Genomic DNA, 23260 nt, shown 5'->3' with positions numbered 1-23260 from the left:
CGGATAAGTTTTTAATATCGGGACATTAACAGAAGGTGGTGAAACAGGTTCTAAAGTTTCCATAATAATTTTAGCCCTTTTACGTTGTGCATGCTTAAATCAGAACTTCTTTGGAAATTGTAATATTACAAGATCGAAAACAACTTACCTGGTATGGGAGCAACATCCATTAGCACTCTTTTTTGATGTTGATATATGTATAATTTGTTGTCAAGGTTTCACTTTTCCAAAAAAATTCTATTAGAACTTATCACATGTAGGTATTAATTTCGAAACGAAAATGCTTTTATTTATTGAAACATCATTTATTAAGACCATATTTACAATTTCAAATGAAATCATGCTAAGGAATCTTCTTCTTTCAACATCAATAGAATAAATCTGATCACAAATAGAATAAACATTCATTTACTCACAAGTTGAAGCTCTAATATTTTCGTTTTAGAGGTCCTATACCACATTGAATTTTCAGCAATCAAGAATTATTTCTGAGATGTCAGAAATTAGCTGAACATTATAAAATGTGTACATTTGATAATCGATGTTCTGAGTATGAAATTAATAATTCTCATCATTTTTAGCATTACATTTGAAATTTCATGTTTAGTGATGAAAATTTATGATTTTATTCATCTATATTCACATATTAGTGAATTATTTCATAAGCAGAAGTGTCACTTTTCATGACGAGACTGTGTTTACCCACATATAAGGTAATGAGGCGATAAATGAAGACGAGTCGTAAAAGTCACTTCTCCTCCGAATGAAATATGTTTTTTTTTTTCAAACGTTTTGGAATTCATAAAAAGCTGGATATCCAACTTTAAATAAAATTTATATTAACGGTAGTTGTAATTGATGGATCAATAGAAAATATGCCTACTTACGGTTGTTATGCTTAATTTATTTTGACAGACATGAAGTATAATAGTCGATAGTTATCATTGCTAGGCAACACTTTTCCCTCCGACAGAGGAAAAGTAATTCAACGTTGACATGAAAACACTTTTCTCTTCGGTGGAGGAAAAGTAGTACTTTTCAATGATCTTGTCAGTCGAAATATGACGTTGTTATTGAACGTTTAAGAAAAAAATCATTTTTCAGAAGATTTTTGTTAATATTTCGTTAATGAGATGTCGAATGGAATTAATGAAAGAACTCAACCTCTCAAGAATTTGTTCAGCCAACTTCTTCAATTGAACTATTTACATGAAAAGAATACATGGAAACACCATTTACGTATTTTAGGTAAAAAAAATTGTCATTTTCAGTCTACTCCATATAACGTCTGGTTCAAAAAGTTTCGCCTTTCGTGTGAACACAAGTACATTCAGAATTTGGCACTATAAGGAATTATATTCTCCAACTGAGATCGATGTGCACTCAAAATCATTGAAGAACCTAAATACAAGATGGGCTTCTGAAAACAGAACAGACGAGATAATGAATTCATTTCAAAAAAATACTCGGTCACATCAATTTTTGATTCGAGAAGGACAACTTTCAAGACCCTTAGCGTTAGAACACCAACCACTAAATTTTGGATTGGAAAGATGTGGTCAATTAAACCTCATTTCAAAAGTGTTTCTATCCTGAGTTCAGCATAGTAATTGTTTTTATTTAATACATTTATCTTCGAGATATTCAAATTTGAATTTTCTAGTGTCCCACCTTTTTTTTAAATTAGTTCATTCCGCCTGATATCTCGTCTGTTTCGTTTTCAAAAGTTTAATATGTTTTAAACGAGGTTCAATCCAACGACAGATTGTAGCTTTCAATGAACATCGAATTTGAGACATCCTGTATCAAGTCGAGCATAAACTACTTTGAACAACTCCAATGAACAGTTATACCTACATAGTGAACTAAACATTGTAAAAATAAACATTTTATTGGTTTATTGGAAGTTGTTCCTTGATTCAATGAAAACAACTCATCAATATGATGAACGATTGTTCATTGCATTAATGTTTCTGTTCAAAAAATGATATCTGAATTAATCAATACAATCAAATAATTCATTAAATTCATGTATGCTTTTGGTTCGGTGCATCAATTGAAATTAACTTGAAAAGCTTTGCGATTCAAAATTTTAATTTTTCGTTCAAGAACAGTACCATATGGAGTACTGTGATTTCTCTCAAAATTAGGATATCGGAATATGTTGGAAAAAAATGTCAGAAAATATTAGGTTACATCTGAGAAGGTAGGTATTCGAAAACATTCTCGTCTATTAACGAATCACTTCACAGAGTGTTCTGAATTAAACGTTGCTTTAAATTTTTTTCATTCACCCCTGTATAAAACCAAAAAAAAATGAGAAAGACTTCTTAAGATGTTTCCGAGGAATTAAGCTATATTTCAAAAAAAAATAATTGATAAAATCGGTCAAAGGTTTCAAGAGAAAATTAACTTAAAACTTCGTTGAGATTTTGTCCGTTCCTAATTTTGCCGGTGTGTATATACAGGGTGATTCTTTTACGTTGAATTAGTCAAAATTTTCGAAAAAGCAAACAGGCTACAGAAAAATATATCGAATAAATGATGGTTTCGAGGGGGAAGCCTATACTTATGACCTATTCCATTCACTTTGCCTTTCTGGGCGACGGGGTTCAAGTTTAAAATTTCGAATAGGAAACCTTGTTTTTATTGCAGATACGTATACTACGGCAGAAAATACAGAAGTTTCATCCGAAATTTTTTTTCATGATGGCTCTGTTATCGAATTTAAATTTTACGTCTGAGAACAAAAAAGACAAAAAAAATGCATCTCTTTTATCAGAAATTTAATAAAAATCTCTGTCAAATCTTGAACATTTATGCGCAGAACGTTTTCTATCGTTTCAACAATTGGAGGTCATTGAGACGTAAGATTCAAATTCGATTACAAAGCCATCTGAGACGAATCGTGGAAAACTGATTTTACAAGACTTTTGTATCATTTTCCGTAGAATGCGGATCTGCAATTAACAACGGAGGTTCCCACTTAATGTTCCAAAGTTGACCCCTTCCTCTCACAAGGTTGAAGAAAGAGGTTATAGCATAAGTGAACATCTCTCTCGCAACCATCGAGCTTTCATTAGAAACATTTTTCCTTCTCGAGATTTTCAACTGATTCAACTTAAAAAAAATTACCCGGTCCAAAACAACTCTTGCTTCGACCTCTTCGTAATAGAAATTTATAACAAATCCAAAAAAAAATCTGAACTGATCTCAGCAATTCCAATCACAGCAAAAAGGTAAACAATAATCGATCTCAGTTCGTTAAGCGCGAGGAATTGAAAGTTTTCTAATGTAATTCGATTTGTCGGATGTGCCGATTCCCGACTAACCCTAATTTTCTCGATCTGGAAACTATTCGAACCAGGTACAGTCCCGAAAACAAAACTGTAACACGTTCACTCACTCCGGTACAGTCAGCTAGAAGTCCGGTAGAGAAATAGCCACGTGAAGGCTGCAACGATGATCCATTTAGCGTTACCAAGATGCGTCCCATTGTTACCTGTAACATAATTTTCTAATTAGAAAGCACGTCCAGCAAGCATGTACTAGGTGATGGATTTGATACAATGGCAGTCAGTGCCGGCTTGTACTATAAGGCAAATAAATTACCAAATAAATTCTGGATATTACATGTATTAATTGAATTAATCGAATATATTATTAAAACATTTCAACCTCAATTTCACATCACTCGGTACGGCACTAGGTCTCTGTTCCATAATATCCATGCTCAATCTTACGATTCTTGATAGATAGTTATTTGGGCTGTTTCTTTCATGTGTGCGGTGCCTCCCTTACACCTACATGTGAGGAAATGCAGCCTGCTCGAAGCAATTAGAATTTTCCTTAATGGAAAGCTCCTTCCTGGAAACTGGGTTGGACATATGAGGATACTGAATCAATTAGATTCAAACCTCCTCGCAAAACCATCGGATATTATGCCTACCACCTACGATTTTGAAACGCCCTTTGAAACGGTTATAAATGACCGTCCTAGTGCAATAAGTCTCGTAAATCGTCTGGACAAAAAGTCATCCGATTGGTTCACAGATGGATCAAAAACAGAGAAGGGCACCGGCATTGGGATATATGGACCTAAAATGAGAATCTCTAAAGCCCTGGGAAGTGAACCCTCGATTTTACAGACCGAGATAATGGCTGTTTATGTGAGCGCCCAGGAGTGTCCCAAAATGAACCTCAAGGGGGCGCATATCTACATCACCACGGACAGCTAAACCACGCTGAGATCCCTGGAATCGTGTTGTCAGGGGTCTCTGCTGACTTGGAGTGCCGTAACACCATAAAGCAACTCACCAGAGGAAATGAGGTGACTCTACTATGGGTACCAGGGCACTGTGGGGTTGAAGGAAATAAAAGAGCTGATGAGCTTGCAAAAAGTGCATCAAGGTTAACACCTGCTAGACCTGAGCCTTTCTGTGGGATAGAAAAAGACCAATATAAAGCTGCGGTCCAGCTATGGGAGTTGAACAGCAGGACAATCCACTGGACTAACACTCCAAGACTCGTTCATTCGAAGAAATCCGTGAAGATTTCACCTACCTACGCCAAAACGCTCCTGAAGCTGTTGCGAGCCGAGCTTCGGGTGATGGTGGGACCGCTGATGGGGTACTGTCGGTTCAAACATCATTTGTACCGTATGGGAAAGTCAGCAGACGATATTTGTAGGCTCTGTGGATCGAAAGCACAAACAGCCGAACACTTGATATGCAAGTGTCCAGAGCTGGCTGGAGTAAGAACCATTCACATGGGTAAGCCGGTTCTGGATACCAGAGAGGTAACGGCCAAGGCCCCTAAGGAGGTTGTCAATTTTATTAACGTTGTTGACGACCTCCCTGGGTTTCTATGAATGAGAAGGGTAGTGAACAAAAGATCTGCATGGTCGCAGTTCCCGGAAGGCTTACCGAACCAAAACGACCCCAGTTCAAATAATAATAATAATAATCATGTGTGCGGTTGGTTGTTTCTGACATTTCGGCAAGCATTCGCCTGCCTGCCGTCTTCAGGGTGGTGGTCACTCACCACTAGTCTACAGAAGCTTCTAGTTTACCTGCCTATGTAGACTAGTGGTAAAAGTGAAGGGATTGCAACCGATACGACTAGAATCCAAACCCCGATACCTTATACGAACTCGAAAAAAATATAGTGCGTACAAGTCCAGACAGACGGTTCTTCTCAGAACCAAACAATCGGTCCTTCCCAGGACCACCACCCTGAAGAAGGCAGGCGAATGCTTGCCGAAACGTCGGAAACAACAAACCGCACAGATGATGGAAGAAGCCCAAATAACTATCATCTCTCGTGTGTTTGCGGCACTCGCCTTTCAGGCTCGTGCCACAAACTTCCACACTCGCGAGAAAAGTTGGACTTTCCCTATTCGTTGCACAATATACTATTTCCTACAACTGCACAAATTTCAATAATTCAAGTAATGGACTTGATTCAAATCAAAATGGCCTTCGTTGACAATATGTGCTAATTTATTGCGTTTCCATAGAAACGACTCAAAAGCCCAATTTCATTGGTCTACCAAGCGAGGTGTAGGCAGAGTGCCGTGAGAAATAATATTTCCCACAGTATGACCAATACATAGTTTTGAAATTGAGTAAGCTATGAAGAATACGCTACTTTTCAAAGCAGTTGTAGGAAAAAGATTTATTTCAATACGCGGTAAACAACCACCATTTCTGCACATTCTGCACGTTTTCTGTCGGGCCAATCAGAAACATGCTCGCTTATTAATCGCAAACCCGGCAATCTAGGAGTAGAGTTCGCAGGCAGCATTTCATGTTCACAGGTGTCCGCTTGCAAGTGCACCGAGCTCCGAATTCCCCTCAGATATCAAACAGAATTACCGGAGACCGGTTAGTTCAAAGGAAGATTAATCTTGTTAATATCCAACCTGTTGAACTAATTGGCCAATTAGTTGATTAGAGATTTGCTACTCGTTAGACTGTTAGTAGCCTTTGTACGTAGAGCTTTACGGAATCATTCAAGGAAGAATTATGGATGGCAACAAATCAATCCAGTCAACATGTCTAACGTTTAATTTGCTCTGTTGGAGTCGAATCGACAATTGAACATTGTTGCTAAGTACAATTGCAGTTGCGGATAAATTGGGTAATAACTACAAAGGATGCGAATATTAATATGCATTTGCATAACTGCATATTCTAATGCATATTTGAGACATTCTTGAGTGAATACTAACTGACAGAGAAACTGCATCACCCAGAAGGAGCTGTTTAAATTTCAATTTTTTTTTTTGGTGAAACATAGTATAGCAATAGTAAATGAAGCCACAAACCCTTGACCATTTGGAAGACAACAGTCGCCGTGTTATTGCCGATATACGGCCACAAATGTTGGAAAAAGTCATCGAAAATTGGACGTCCAGATTGGACTACATCCAAGCCAGCCGTGGCGGTCATATGCCAGAAATCATAATATTTAAAATGTAATGCCACAACTTTATCTTGCGGACAAATAAAATTCATGTCAATCGAATAATCCATCGTTGTTTTATTGCAATTTAAAGTTCTATAGCTCTAAAAAAAACAACCTTTATGTAACTTAGGTTCAGACCTCACTGGACTGATTCAATGTAACTTCGTCTATATGAAAGTGATATTCGTCAAGAGTTCATAATAAAACCAAGCTGCCATAGTCCTATTGAAATATGACTCATACAGAAGATCCCAATGAAAAGGATCCTCCCCCGATATTTCTCATTACATAATGATGTGCTAAATTGACTCAGATACTGTCATTAATGTTCATAGGGTGGCAAATTTTGTCGTACATTCGAGTCTTAAAAACACAATCCTGTACGAAGGGGCGCGACAACCCCAATAATTTGTACAGGGAAACAGGGGCTGAGTGACACCCCCATTTTAATGGTCTTTGAATTTCCTTCACAGAAATGTCCAATTTGCATTTCTCAGATCAGTACTTCGATAAGAAAACGAATTTTCGCTTGTGATCATCCCATTTTATTGTGTACAAAAAATTAAAACAGTAGTCTAAGATATGATTCGATAAATTTGTAATAAGAAATTTCCTTGTTATTTCAATTCCATAATTTTATATTTAAAAAGTATCTGCGACTAACCAGAATAGATTACTAGTATTTATAAAATGAATAACATTTAATAAAGTGATGTTTACTCTACCTGAATCAGATACCATTTATAATGCACATCAGAAAAAATTAAAGTTTAGTAACCTAGAGCAAGAGTTGATGAATTCTACATTTATGAGTGATCTAAACTTTGATGAGTACTTGTTCTAATGAATCCATGAGTAGGATAATAATAATAAATAAAATGATAATAATAAAAAAATAATAAACATAATAAAATTACTGAGGTATTTATTTCGCGAAATATTTACCTGTGCATCCTAGCAATTTCAGTAATATGGCAAACCTTGGGTAAAAACTCAACGGTTTATGAGTTAATGGAATTCTTATGGAAAAAATGGTGGCGACGAGGAAGTTTTTTTCTTATTTCTGCAGAAAAAGTTTTTTCGGAAAAACCTTTTTCGTTTTCGATTCTGCAAATATGTAGTATTATAAAACTGTTTGCGGTTTGGACCAAAAATGTACAGGGTATTTATCAGAAGATCATGAACTTGGACAACTCAAACTAATCAAAACTCAACATTACTAAATTAGAACCTAAGTTTTGATGAATTTGAGTTGTCCAAGTTTATGATCATCTAACAAACACTCTGTACATTTTTGGTCCAAACCGCCTCATGAAACTACGTATTCACAGAATCGATAATAAAAATTTTTTTTGCGAAAAAAATTTTTTTTGCAGAAATTTTCGTCACTACCATTTTTTCCATGAGAATCTCATTAACTCATGAACCGTTGAGTTTTAATCCAAGCTATTGGATATTGTTGAAATTGCCGTAAAAAAGCTATCTACTGATGCAATAACATACTAGATATTTCATTGGAAATAGGGAAGTAATAGTCTATTTCCGAAAATATTTTAGGGAAAATGATCATTGTCTCAAACCCCATTATGGAAATTTTCAGCACAAAATCATGATTAGTTTTTCATAAACGTCTAATTAATTATCACCCACTTTGAAACGTCAGTTTGAACTGAAGATTTTCAGCGCAAATAATAATAATTAAAAATTTTGTGCTGTTATCCTATCAGTATCAGTGGAATTAACGATTTTTAACTCGAAGTGAAGTTCCCAAAGTTTTGCGAAATGGTGAAGGAGCAGGTGTTACTATGAATACCTTGTCAACTGTTGCAATTATGGAAGGGTACAAATCTAATTAAAGTGTATTGACAGTATAACTCTGAGAAATATAAAAGGTAGTTTATTAAATAATACCTTTAGCGAACATTTTTCTATGATGTTATATGTTGTGACGGCGACTTTCTTCAGATTGTTGATTATTTACTATTTCCCTTCAATATTACCTCGGGCGCCAATTGCGATAGGTTTTATAAGGTCGCAATTCCTTACGTCGCTCACTATTATCGACCCTGGGTAGCTTTTAAACAGTTGGAGAAGGGTTCGATTCAATCTAAGGTAAGAGCGATTGACCAGTGGTGATTTATTTCGCTAAATGGCAGTAAATGTCTATAGATAAATAAAAGACACCCTGACGAAACACACTATATTTAACAATATCCGTTCCCTTATGTACAACACCAAATTATATACAATACTATCCTATATATACAATAATGAAAAAGGCTACTAAACACCAAAAGCAAATATTTACAATGCAACACGGTACGGAACGAGAAATAAGCGAGGTGAGCAGGTGGCGTATATCAAGCAGCAGAAATGAGTAAGCAGTTAGCAAGCAAATTGAGCGATGATAAAAACGGTTAAGTGCGGACAAGCGTGGAAAGCATGCAGATTGGCGTGTGAAATGCAGTCTAATGAATCAGATGTGACTACCTATCCTGTGTTCCGTACGGTCCGGTTCGATACCTCTTTATTAGAAACAGCAAGCCTGAACAATATCTTCGAATCAGGTCTTGTATCGGCGCATCCACCAAAAATTGATATTAAGTCAGACTGGGCAGGGTGACTCGCCGAAATGACCACGGTGATCCGTGAATCGGAAATAAGCGACCCCGCTCCACAAGATAAGGAATTCTGTCTGGTGGTCCCAAATAAGAGTTGCTCGCAATAAGGGACCCGACACACAGATTCCACCTGAGAAAGTTGGGTCTTAGAAACAGATTTCAATCAGGGTATTTGTCGGCGCATCCACCAAAATAAATCTAAGAAATAAATTTCGTTCGGGGTATACTCTGGCGCATCCACCAATTCAAGACTCGAGTCAGACCGGACAGGGTAATTCGCCGAAAAGGCTGCTGTGATCCGGAGATCGGAATTAAGCGACCCCTCTCCCCAAGATAAGGAGTTATGCCTGGTAGTTCCAAATAAGAGTTGCTCGCAATAAGGAACCGGACAGACAAACTCCACTTGAGAAAGAAAGATCTAAGAAATAAATTTCACTCAGGGTAAACTTCGGCGCATCCACCAATTCTAGACTCGAGTCAGATCGGACAGGGTAATTAGCCCAAAACACTGCCGTGATCCGGATATCGGAAATTAGCGACCCCTCTCCTCAAGATAAGGAGTTCTGCCTGGTAGTTCCAAATAAGAGTTGCTCGCAATAAGGAACCGGACAGACAAACTCCACTTGAGAAAGAAAGATCTGAGAAATGAATTTCGTTCAGGGTACACTCTGGCGCATCCACCAATTCACGACTCGAGTCAGATCGGACAGGGTAATTAGCCCAAAACACCGCGGTGATCCGGAGATCGGAAATTAGTGACCCCTCTCCTCAAGATAAGGAGTTCTGCCTGGTAGTTCCAAATAAGAGTTGCTCGCAATAAGGAACCGGACAGACAAACTCCACTTGAGAAAGAAAGATCTAAGAAATGAATTTCGTTCAGGGTACACTCTGGCGCATCCACCAATTCTAGACTCGGGTCAGACCGGACAGGGTAATTAGCCCAAAACACTGCCGTGATCCGGAGATCGGAAATTAGCGACCCCTCTCCTCAAGATAAGGAGTTCTGCCTGGTAGTCCCAAATAAGAGTTGCTCGCAATAAGGAACCGGACAGACAAACTCCACTTGAGAAAGAAAGATCTAAGAAATAAATTTCGCTCAGGGTATACTCTGGCGCATCCACCAATTCTAGACTCGAGTCAGACCGGACAGGGTAATTAGCCCAAAACACTGCTGTGATCCGGAGATCGGAAATTAGCGACCCCTCTCCTCAAGATAAGGAGTTCTGCCTGGTAGTTCCAAATAAGAGTTGCTCGCAATAAGGAACCGGACAGACAAACTCCACTTGAGAAAGAAAGATCTAAGAAATAAATTTCACTTACGGTATACCTCGGCGCATCCACCAATTAACGACTCGAGTCGGACCGGACAGGATAATTTACCTTAAAGACCGCAGTGATCCGGAGATCGGAAATAAACGACCCCTCTCCCCAAGATAAGGAGTTCTGCCTGGTAGTTCCAAATAAGAGTTGCTCGCAATAAGGAACCGAACAGACAAACTCCACTTGAGAAAGAAAGATCTTAGAAATAAAATAAATTACAAATAAATCACACTCGGAAAGTATCGATGGAACACAGGAAAGTCACCGATAATACAGACAGGAATAAAACGGTTCTTACCAATCCTAAGAATTTCCCACTTCACTACACGAACTCAAATTCTTTTCGTGTACGGACTAAGTGTCAAATTCACGAATATAAAATACGGCACTAAAACGTCCAACGTTCAAAAGAAAAATTGCAAACTAAAAATTAAACTCTAAATTGTTACTCAAGAAAATCCGCTCAATAACTTGAAAATATATAGCTCGAAGACGCCGACAGGAGTAAATCGGAAAATATCTTAATACTTCGAAGACACCGGCAAGAATAATTGGAAAAATATCTTTCTACTTCGAAGACACCGACAAGAATAATCCTCCTTTTCCGAAATACTTCACTTGTAATCTCGGTTGGAAGGGGAAAATTTCGAGTCTCGAAATCGGCGGTGTACCTATGAAAAACGAACGACAACATGTAAAAAAGAACATATTGAAGAGATAACGTCTATCGCGTTGTCGCTCGAAAGTTTTTATACATAGGCTGATATTTTAAATTGCATCGTTATATTTTCATGAAATAAATAAATCAGAAATTATTCCAAATGAAAATTTCTGAATTGGACGAAAAATACCTTCACTGCTCTCAATTAAAATTTTATTTTCACCTACTCATATGACTGGTAGAATAATGATGGAATTCTAAACCTGGGGCAAATTATACTGGGTGATTCTAATAAAATAATTATTGAATTCTAAACCTGGGGTGAATTATACTAGGTGATTCTAGTAAAATAATTATTGAATTCTTGACCTGGGCTAAATTATACCGGGTGATTCTAGTAACGAATTTCACTTCGTTACACACCCCCCTTACTTTCCCAAAAAAAAAACTACAGTTTTTTTTCATGACCACCTGCTACCTCGTTGTTCAGAAATCTATTGGCAGACGGCCAACATAACCCCTGGATGAATCTTCAATGACCAGCGATGGAGGTTCGTCGTGGTTCGCAGCAGCTCGCATTGGACTCTTATGGACTCGGGGTTGGGCTGGTCTGATCTCGCTTGCTGATTGCAGTTTTCTTCAGCTCGCGATGGCTCCTCTTGTCGCCTCGTTTGGACTCGAGTATCTTGGGGAAACTCTTTCGGGCACAAGTATTCCCTGGACATTACCCTCTCGCAGTCTTGGCCAGTAGTCGAATGCTTCTACCACCAGCTCGTCTAGGCGCGCTAACATGGAATCCACCAACCTGACATAGAATAGGTCCTACTACTTTCTAGACATGTCTATTCTGAAACATAAAAGGATTAGCGACCATTCATATGGATCCCCCCACGACCAACGACTACCCATTTCGGACTCTAACATAAGGACGTCTTGATGGACGGCCTCACACTCTGAGAGTCCAAATTCGCATTGTGGTCACATCTACAGAAGAGGCAGATGATGTGACCGCCAAAGATCGGGGCTTCTCAGAAAACGAGCGGCTAACACGGTTACACCTTATTGGCATGCTCTCCACCTAGCTCATCCTCGTGGAACGGTTTCAAATCTTTCACGTGGATATGACGGAGGCATTTACCCGACTCGCTTTTCAAGTCGTAAACCACTGGAGATATGACCTTGGTAACGGTATACGGACCAGAATATTTGGGCGCTAATTTAGATGCAAAGCCTTCTGCCGCCGACGACAACGGATGTTCTCGGCGCAAAACTTTGTCACCTACCCGGCACGACCACGCTCTCTTCCGGAGATTATAATTCCGACTCTGTTGGTTGAATGCACGAGCCAGCTGGAGTCTAACAAACTCCCGAGTCTCTTGGAGTCCCTTGATGCGATTTGCGTATTGGTCTACCCCTTGGACCTGTTGTTCTTCCGTTGATTTCTCTGCGTCACCTTTGGTTCCTGATGTCCGATGGTTCGTTTCTGGGGAGTGGACCTCCCGACCGAAATTCAGGAACGCCGGTGTGAATCCGGTGGACTCATGTTTGGCAGAATTCAACGCGAAAGTCAGTTCTCCTATTCGTTCATCCCAGGAGCGATGATCCTGCTCGCAGAATTGTGCTATCATGGTTTTGATGGTCCGGTTAGCTCTTTCCACGGGATTGCACTGCGGCGAATAGACCGGAGCAAATCTATGTTGAATACCCAAACGCTTCAGGTTTTCCCTAAATAGACGTCCGTCGTATTGAGAACCATTGTCGCTAATTACGGTCTTTGGACATCCAAATTTCAGCAACACTAGATCGTAAAACGCCTGGAACACACCTTTACCCGTGGCTGCCCGGAGTGGTTTGCATTCGATCCACTTCGAGAAACGGTCCTGGAACATCACGAGGAAAGTATTACCCCTTTTGGAACGAGGTAATGGGCCTATTAGATCCGTGCAGACCGTATGCCATGGTTCGGTGATGTGGTACGGTTGCATTTTCCCTGGGGGTTCCTGTTGGCAAACCTTGTACCTCTGGCATTGCTTGCACCTTCGAACGTATTGGGCTGCTTCACGGAACATCCCAGGCCAATAGTAGCTTTGGGCCACTCGAGATATGGTCTTTGCGATTCCCAAGTGACCAGCCACCGGCTCATCATGGTTCTCCCGCAGTATCGACTGTCGATCCTCGGTCGGGATGCACAGTTTCCACGGCGTTCCCATCTCTGTTTCCGTGAAGTCGTCAGCGCTCCAAAAATATCTATATAACCTTCCCTCCTGTATCCGGTAATCTAGAAATTCCGCAGGATTCTTCAAGACCTCCTGGTATTTCTTGGTGTACCACGGACATCGGGTCGTGTTCTTGGCCACACAGACTTGTTCCGAAATTTTCTGCATCTTGGGCTTACTCGGACGGTATCTAGGCTTCTTCGGTTGGGCCATCCTTGTTCCCTCGGAACCTCCGAGTTCCTTCTCCGGGAACTTCTGACCGACTCGTGTCTCCTGTCGGTGCAAGGAACTGATCGACGAGTTGTACGGCGTGGAGATCGGCGAAACGGCTCTCTTCAGCAACTTGCCCTTGAGGAAGCACTGCGAGGTACGGAAATCAATCTTGAAATCGTGCGAAGCCAGCAGGTCCATTCCTAGAACCAGATCCATCGGTAGATGGGGCACCAAATGGAGTCGAGATTTGATCTCCTCCTCCCCAAACCGTATTATGGGCTCGTACATCTTTTTCACGGTGATTGAACTTCCGTCGGCCACCGTGGCCACCATATCTGCGATCTCCGATGGAAAAACTCCCATCCTCCTGCATGCCTCTGCTGCCTTTTTGCTCAAAAAGGACTTAGACGCACCAGTGTCTAGCAGGGCTGCCACGGACTGTCTTCCGATGTGGACAGCGACTATTGGCCGGTTATCCTGCGTGTGCGTTGACTGCTTGATTGGGGATGCCATGGAACGGAACTGTCTCTTCCCCGCGAGGCAGCTCCGCTCTAGTTTTCCGAACATCGGCAATCCCTGGACATCACGCCTTGCTTCCCACATCGGGAACAAAACAGCCTCGGCGTTGATTGACACTCCCTTCTCAAGTGTCCGACCTTACCACAACGCCAGCATTGAAGTTCTCGGAGCCTGGTGTCTTCGAACCGAACGACCTTCGCATCTCGGGGTGGTGGGTCTCCAGGTTTGACTCCAACTGACCTAGACTCCCTGTTTGGTGTCTCCTTCTGGGTCTTAGGTGTCAACTTTGGTCCATTTTCCGGTGGCTTCATTTCTTCCGGCCTCTTGGACGGTGGAGACTCGATGGTCAAGGTCTTTGGAAATTTTCGGCAGGGTCTTTCATATACCAGGTGTGGATCATCGATTAGACCTTTGTGGGCTGGAGGTGGAGTATATTGATCCGCATGCCACTGAACCAACTCAAACACCTTGCCTTTGGACAACAGCTGGGCATAATTGTTGATCTCTTGAAAAGCCAGTGCCTTCTGCAGGGTCGGCAACAGACGCTTCCTGATTATATTCACCTGTTCTTCTTCAGGAGGTCGCTTTGTAGTCAACTTCAGGAACAGGTTCTGCATCCTTGTGATGAACATCAACAGCTTTTCGTCCTCCCCCTGGGTTCGTTTCCTTACTTCCTCTAGAAGCGTTTCCTCGTAGTCGAGGGGGAGGAAAGCTTCACGCAGTTGCTCCTTGAAGTCTTCCCAACCTCTGAATGTACCTCTCCTGGGAATATACCAATCCCTGGCATCCTTCCGCAGTAGCTCGAAGATAGATTCAAAGAGGTACTGTCGGGTAACTTTGCGAGTTTCGGCTAGCTGTTCGACCTCTTGCAGGAATGCGTTAACGCTGGTTGATCCATCGAATTGTATATTCCACTTATAAACAGGTACAGATGGCTGATTAAATGATCTATCCATTCCAGTCCTGTTGTCCTGTCCTGTTCTGCCTCGCTCCAAACTATCTGATCTGCCTAGATCAGCTTGACCTTCCGTAGCCGTCGTGTGGGCTACATCCTTCTCGGTATCTCTCGAATCCTCGGGTACCAAAAATGGGAACGAAATTCTCCGAGTCGACTCAGCCACCACCGGCCTATTCCCTCGCATGAGCGGTCCAGAAGTTTCATCTGTTCTCCAGGGACTAGTGAAGTTTAATCGTCGACGGACAGCTTCACAAGCCCTGTTGTGTAACCGCCGGAAGAAATTAAATGAGAAACCTCCCTCGCTATTTTCCTGCTGCAAAATCTGCGTTTGGTCTCCCTTGAAGGTGCCTCCGTTATCAGCGCCGGTGGTTTGTTGGTCATCCAGTGGAGGATCCTCGAAGGAGATAAGACTCACTTCTCTTTCCGGTTGAGATGCTTCACCCAGCTCAGGGTTTGCCGAAACATCCCCCATCCCGTTCCGGGTAACTTTAGCTCTGGCCAAGACCACGGCGTCTCCCAGCATCTCGTCTGTTTGTTTCCATAACTCAGACAGCTCATCGGCCTTGGCCTGCTCCTCCATCGTAGTTGGTCTCACCAGGCTGAGACGGTTCTGTAGGTGTATGAGTCTACTCCTTATACGAGGCTCCTCATTCGCGGTGTTCTCCTCGTCAAAAGCTTGAACATGTTCCACCAAGCTTCTCAGGATTCGACTGGCATCGTTCAGTTCTTCCTCGGTGTCTCTTTCCATGGGACAGAACTGTACATCCTGTGCCAACACCTTCCTTAGTTCCTTTCGGTTTTCCTGTACGGTTCTGCCGGCTCTACGACCACGAGCCTCCAGCTCCCATCTCAACTCTTCCGCTCTCAATCTGTTCACCTCCATTATCCTCTGAAAAATATTCTACACAAAAAATACTCTAAAGGGCTCTTCTGTCAGTCCTATAGCAAAAAAAAATCAGGTCCCTGCTCGGGCGCCAATTTGTGACGGCGACTTTCTTCAGATTGTTGATTATTTACTATTTCCCTTCAATATTACCTCGGGCGCCAATTGCGATAGGTTTTATAAGGTCGCAATTCCTTACGTCGCTCACTATTATCGACCCTGGGTAGCTTTTAAACAGTTGGAGAAGGGTTCGATTCAATCTAAGGTAAGAGCGATTGACCAGTGGTGATTTATTTCGCTAAATGGCAGTAAATGTCTATAGATAAATAAAAGACACCCTGACGAAACACACTATATTTAACAATATCCGTTCCCTTATGTACAACACCAAATTATATACAATACTATCCTATATATACAATAATGAAAAAGGCTACTAAACACCAAAAGCAAATATTTACAATGCAACACGGTACGGAACGAGAAATAAGCGAGGTGAGCAGGTGGCGTATATCAAGCAGCAGAAATGAGTAAGCAGTTAGCAAGCAAATTGAGCGATGATAAAAACGGTTAAGTGCGGACAAGCGTGGAAAGCATGCAGATTGGCGTGTGAAATGCAGTCTAATGAATCAGATGTGACTACCTATCCTGTGTTCCGTACGGTCCGGTTCGATACCTCTTTATTAGAAACAGCAAGCCTGAACAATATCTTCGAATCAGGTCTTGTATCGGCGCATCCACCAAAAATTGATATTAAGTCAGACTGGGCAGGGTGACTCGCCGAAATGACCACGGTGATCCGTGAATCGGAAATAAGCGACCCCGCTCCACAAGATAAGGAATTCTGTCTGGTGGTCCCAAATAAGAGTTGCTCGCAATAAGGGACCCGACACACAGATTCCACCTGAGAAAGTTGGGTCTTAGAAACAGATTTCAATCAGGGTATTTGTCGGCGCATCCACCAAAATAAATCTAAGAAATAAATTTCGTTCGGGGTATACTCTGGCGCATCCACCAATTCAAGACTCGAGTCAGACCGGACAGGGTAATTCGCCGAAAAGGCTGCTGTGATCCGGAGATCGGAATTAAGCGACCCCTCTCCCCAAGATAAGGAGTTATGCCTGGTAGTTCCAAATAAGAGTTGCTCGCAATAAGGAACCGGACAGACAAACTCCACTTGAGAAAGAAAGATCTAAGAAATAAATTTCACTCAGGGTAAACTTCGGCGCATCCACCAATTCTAGACTCGAGTCAGATCGGACAGGGTAATTAGCCCAAAACACTGCCGTGATCCGGATATCGGAAATTAGCGACCCCTCTCCTCAAGATAAGGAGTTCTGCCTGGTAGTTCCAAATAAGAGTTGCTCGCAATAAGGAACCGGACAGACAAACTCCACTTGAGAAAGAAAGATCTGAGAAATGAATTTCGTTCAGGGTACACTCTGGCGCATCCACCAATTCACGACTCGAGTCAGATCGGACAGGGTAATTAGCCCAAAACACCGCGGTGATCCGGAGATCGGAAATTAGTGACCCCTCTCCTCAAGATAAGGAGTTCTGCCTGGTAGTTCCAAATAAGAGTTGCTCGCAATAAGGAACCGGACAGACAAACTCCACTTGAGAAAGAAAGATCTAAGAAATGAATTTCGTTCAGGGTACACTCTGGCGCATCCACCAATTCTAGACTCGGGTCAGACCGGACAGGGTAATTAGCCCAAAACACTGCCGTGATCCGGAGATCGGAAATTAGCGACCCCTCTCCTCAAGATAAGGAGTTCTGCCTGGTAGTCCCAAATAAGAGTTGCTCGCAATAAGGAACCGGACAGACAAACTCCACTTGAGAAAGAAAGATCTAAGAAATAAATTTCGCTCAGGGTATACTCTGGCGCATCCACCAATTCTAGACTCGAGTCAGACCGGACAGGGTAATTAGCCCAAAACACTGCTGTGATCCGGAGATCGGAAATTAGCGACCCCTCTCCTCAAGATAAGGAGTTCTGCCTGGTAGTTCCAAATAAGAGTTGCTCGCAATAAGGAACCGGACAGACAAACTCCACTTGAGAAAGAAAGATCTAAGAAATAAATTTCACTTACGGTATACCTCGGCGCATCCACCAATTAACGACTCGAGTCGGACCGGACAGGATAATTTACCTTAAAGACCGCAGTGATCCGGAGATCGGAAATAAACGACCCCTCTCCCCAAGATAAGGAGTTCTGCCTGGTAGTTCCAAATAAGAGTTGCTCGCAATAAGGAACCGAACAGACAAACTCCACTTGAGAAAGAAAGATCTTAGAAATAAAATAAATTACAAATAAATCACACTCGGAAAGTATCGATGGAACACAGGAAAGTCACCGATAATACAGACAGGAATAAAACGGTTCTTACCAATCCTAAGAATTTCCCACTTCACTACACGAACTCAAATTCTTTTCGTGTACGGACTAAGTGTCAAATTCACGAATATAAAATACGGCACTAAAACGTCCAACGTTCAAAAGAAAAATTGCAAACTAAAAATTAAACTCTAAATTGTTACTCAAGAAAATCCGCTCAATAACTTGAAAATATATAGCTCGAAGACGCCGACAGGAGTAAATCGGAAAATATCTTAATACTTCGAAGACACCGGCAAGAATAATTGGAAAAATATCTTTCTACTTCGAAGACACCGACAAGAATAATCCTCCTTTTCCGAAATACTTCACTTGTAATCTCGGTTGGAAGGGGAAAATTTCGAGTCTCGAAATCGGCGGTGTACCTATGAAAAACGAACGACAACATGTAAAAAAGAACATATTGAAGAGATAACGTCTATCGCGTTGTCGCTCGAAAGTTTTTATACATAGGCTGATATTTTAAATTGCATCGTTATATTTTCATGAAATAAATAAATCAGAAATTATTCCAAATGAAAATTTCTGAATTGGACGAAAAATACCTTCACTGCTCTCAATTAAAATTTTATTTTCACCTACTCATATGACTGGTAGAATAATGATGGAATTCTAAACCTGGGGCAAATTATACTGGGTGATTCTAATAAAATAATTATTGAATTCTAAACCTGGGGTGAATTATACTAGGTGATTCTAGTAAAATAATTATTGAATTCTTGACCTGGGCTAAATTATACCGGGTGATTCTAGTAACGAATTTCACTTCGTTACAATGTATAGGTACACACATCTACAGGGTGAGACTTTGACTTGTACAGGGTGGGCAAATAAGCGAGGTAAGCGGCTATATCTCAGGATCCACTCATCGTAGAGACTCGCGGTAAAAATTTTTAGGACTAAAGTGTCAAGAGAATACACTGGAAGTTGTTTTGAAGTTCATACCTCTACCGCTAGGGGGCGTAATAGCTATCGTCGAGTAGAAAAATGAATTTTACTCGAAAATGTTTCATATGATGTGAAGAAAAAATATCATCACTGTAATCTTTGGAAAATTCTCTATCTTTTTGAATTGTCACTTTCGATTTTACGACATCAAATGAGGGTAGGTGAAAGGGAGAAATCTGACTGATTGAAGTGCCTCTAACTTCAGTTTGGCTCAACATTTTTGAGCAAATTAGATCTCGTCTGAAATATAAGATGTTGTTGATTGAGGACAAAATATACTAATGATAAATTTATTTTTGCTGCTTTCGATAGGGAGCGCTAAGTCATAAGTTCATTGTTTTGTTCATTTTACTCCGAAATTTCAAATGTAATAAAAGGATTTTCTTAACAGAAACAGAAATTCCATCAAATTTTTTTTCGACACAGTATCATTGGGCTCCATTAGAGCTATATTCTCAAATTATTCAGAATTACACCGGGTGTACCAAAAAAGTTCAATTGACAAAACATGTTTTTTTTTATATGGAACACCCTGGTAGTTATTGAATTTTCACATTGCATGTAATAAATAAACCCAAGTTTGTTCAAAGCGCCATCTGCTTGGAACTTTATGTTTTTTGAGGGTCTACGGAAAAACCTAATAACTTCGAAATAAATGAATTCATTTGAATGAGATTTTGACATTGAATACTAGAACGGAAGAATGGAGGCAATGGATTTTTGATGATCATAGCGATCTCTACAGGGTATCAAAATAGGGCGATTAATTCATTTCAATCCTCAAAAAAAAGAAAATAAAGTTGAAATTGAACAAAATCCATCAATGCATTCATATTACGAAATTTATATGATATAAAAGCTGGTTGCGAGATTTGATTGTGAAAAATATATATGAATATTTATGAGGAAAACGAAGCTAGTGGCTTAGTCGAGATCGAAAGTCTTGTAGTTACATCCCTGCATAAAATTTCATAATTTTCTTCTATTTGAACTTAATTTTATTTTTTTAGACCAATGAAATAAAAGCTTATTTCAAAAAAAATATTTTTTTTACTATTCATTTCAAACACGATTCGCCTTGTATGGATCTGTGTTGTAACGAATTCTTTCAAATTAATTATTACCCACAATGAAACGTCACTTGAATTGCATCTGAAGGGCATAATTATTTCAAAATTAATTACTGTGTGCTATTATCCTTGCAGGATCAGTGGGATTAACGATTCCAAACTTGAAATGAAGTTCCCAATGCTTTACGGAATGGCGGACGCGCCGGGTATTACAATTAATACAACGGGCGTCTTCGGAATGTTCATCAGGGATGACATTTGGGTAGATATATTCTGTAGTAATCTAATCTAATCTAATCTTCCCGGAAAAAATCGAAAAAATACATTAATATTTCAACAAGAAGCATTCGTGCAGTTGCAAAAATCATCGTCTTCGACTCGGATTTTTGTTGCCACCTGCACCCATGCTTCTTATTAAAATACACTGCTCAACAATTGATAGGGATCACTTACTTGTTCTAAATTTATTTCTGAAATATTCGCTCCAAGATTATAAATTTAGTCAGATATCAGAGTATTTTCAGTTGATAATATGGTTCACTTGAGAAAAGAATGAAAAAATGAAAAGTTGGAGAGAAAAAAAGACTTATATAGGAACACTCAAAATTCTGTCCAAATATCCCGTAAAGCGTTAGAAAGGTCCTCCAGGTTATTGATCGGTTGTTCTAAGGTTGACAATTGTCTAGACATCTCAGACCAGACATGGTCGATGCAATTCATATCTGGAGAGCGAGCTGGCCAGTCCATCCTATCAATAGCATGAGTTTCTAGCGCTTCATTAACCAGACGACTACGGTGTGGACGGGCATTATCGTCAATTAAAATGAAATTCTCGCCCACGGCAGCCGCAAACGGAACAATTATGGGTTCAATAATCATATCGTGATATCTCTGGCTGGTCCTGGTGGTGTTCTGCAGAAGAACCAACTCTGTGCGTTGGTTCAAACTAATGCCTCCCCATTCACATATAGAACCTCCGCCAAAAGCTGTTGTGGGTACCATAAAACTGTTCTGCATACCTTCGACCTCTTTCCCTCCAAGCAAGAATACGTCCATCGGAGTTGACCAAACGAAATCTAGACTCATCCGTAAATAAACATCGGCTCCAATCTTCAAGTGTCCAATTGCGGTGCTCCTCAGCCCATTGCCGTCGATGAACCTGGTGTTCCCTATTCAAACGGGGATATTGTACCCTCCTACGTGCTCTCAAACCACGAACATGTAGTCGTCGTCTTACAGTCTGGTTCGAACTTAGAACTCCTGTTGCAATTCTCAGTGATCTATTGAGCCGCGACGCCGGGTAAGTGGGATTTCTCCTAGCATTGAGGATCAAAAGACGATCTTGGGCAGCTGTTGTACTGCGCTGCCGACCTCCCCCATGAACATAAGCTACTGAGTCGTTTTGGATGAACCTATTCCAAGCCCGACTCACGACACTTTGCGGAACATTCAACCGCCGGGACACTTCTCGCTGGGACAAACCTTCCTGTATCCACCGTATGATTTGGTCCAGTTGCACAGGAGCCAAACGTCTTCTCGGCATGACTGATAAGCTGATATTGTTCTCATTTCTTCAATTATTGTCACCTTATGTGTTTGAACGAGAGAAAAAAACAGATTTAATAACAAATACCACATTGCTTTTCACTCCACCTGTAACAGCCAACAGATAATAATCGATTTTGTAAACAAGAGCCGATGAAGCAGGCGCGGATCCACGAAGGGGGAACTGGGGGAACGTTCCCCCCCCCAAATGACCCAGGCACCTCTTAAATTTTGCTGTCCCTCCTAGAATTTGACATACTTAGGCTCAAATAATTAGAATATCAGCAAAAATTTCACCTTCAATACATTTTGGGAAGATCCATATCTATGAACGGCAAAAAAAATGACGTCCTAAAATGGCGAAAGTGTCTGGGGTCCACATTTTCAGTATTTTGAGTATCTAAAAGTTCCCCCCCCAAAAGTGGGGCCTGGATCCGCGCCTGCGATGAAGTGAGGAAGACTTTGATATAATCAACTCAAAACATCTTAGTTTTTCCTTAGAGAACATATAATGTACAGATATTCACGAGATAACTTGAAAAAAATACAAATGAAGAGAAGTTCATAAGTGATCCCTAGCAATTGTTGATCAGTGTATTAACGTGTTTTTTCGATTTTTTTCGGAAAGATTAGATTAGATAAGATTACTACAGAAAATATCTACTCAAAGATCATCCCTGGTGAACATTCAGAAGACGTCCAACAGTATTCATCCCATATAATTGAAAACACACCCTAGTTTGCACCCGTATCTTCGTGTGATCTCTTGTAATACTCACCGGGATAGATAACAGTTTCCCTTCTGACAGAATAATTGGCCTGAGGTATTGTTAGATCGCAAGCGAACTCTTCCGGTTCTTGCAACTCGTCGAGCGTTGCAGTAGCTGAAACATCGTAAAGCTCCCCTCTCTGTCTGGACGTCACTGCAGCGGGACCTATATCCCTGCAAAGATATATAGTGTTAAAAGGAACTTTTTAATCTAACTATTAGACTTAAATACTGGGAAGTTATTGCTGTTATTAACGAAAGAGTTATGAAATACACTGCGCAAAAAAATTAACGCACATTATGGAAATCTCAAATTTATTCTACAACTGAAGGTGTTCTCAATGATAATTATTTTTATCAGAATTATGCATGCATATGTTATCCACTTTCAACGTTTTTCTTCAATACAGATGTTTTTTCCCAGCAGGAATAAAAAAAGATGAGATTATCAGATTTTGAATGTATTGGCTCCATTCTGAAATCAGTTGTTCTCGATCAATTCTAGTGATCAATAGTTTTTCTTTCGTTTGATTTTCTACACTTGATCGCTATGCAATGCGAAACACGCAATTTGACCCAAGAGGAATGTGCCCAAGCGGTAGTTTTGCGAGAAGAAGGGTGGACATACACAAGAATTGCAGAAAGGTTTGGAGTTCCCCATACGAGTGT

At 40.6% G+C, this 23260-nt stretch overlaps 1 protein-coding gene across 1 annotated transcript in view; it reads right to left on the bottom strand.

Annotated features, from left to right (window-relative positions):
- Positions 1 to 274: 274 nt before the first annotated feature.
- The window catches only part of LOC123683217, a 161273-nt gene continuing 138287 nt past the window's right edge, over positions 275 to 23260 (bottom strand). The window contains exons 5-6 of the mRNA XM_045622125.1: positions 22602 to 22765; positions 275 to 3502 (exon numbers count right to left, since the gene is read on the bottom strand). Of these exons, the coding sequence (XP_045478081.1) occupies positions 3417 to 3502; positions 22602 to 22765 (250 nt within the window). The 3' untranslated portion in view covers positions 275 to 3416. The remainder of the gene's footprint in view (positions 3503 to 22601; positions 22766 to 23260) is intronic.

This window comes from Harmonia axyridis, chromosome 6 (genome assembly GCF_914767665.1).
Source record: "Harmonia axyridis chromosome 6, icHarAxyr1.1, whole genome shotgun sequence".
Classification (NCBI taxonomy): domain Eukaryota; kingdom Metazoa; phylum Arthropoda; class Insecta; order Coleoptera; family Coccinellidae; genus Harmonia; species Harmonia axyridis.
Note: the sequence above shows the minus strand (reverse complement) of the source record. Positions and strands in the feature narration are given on the sequence as shown.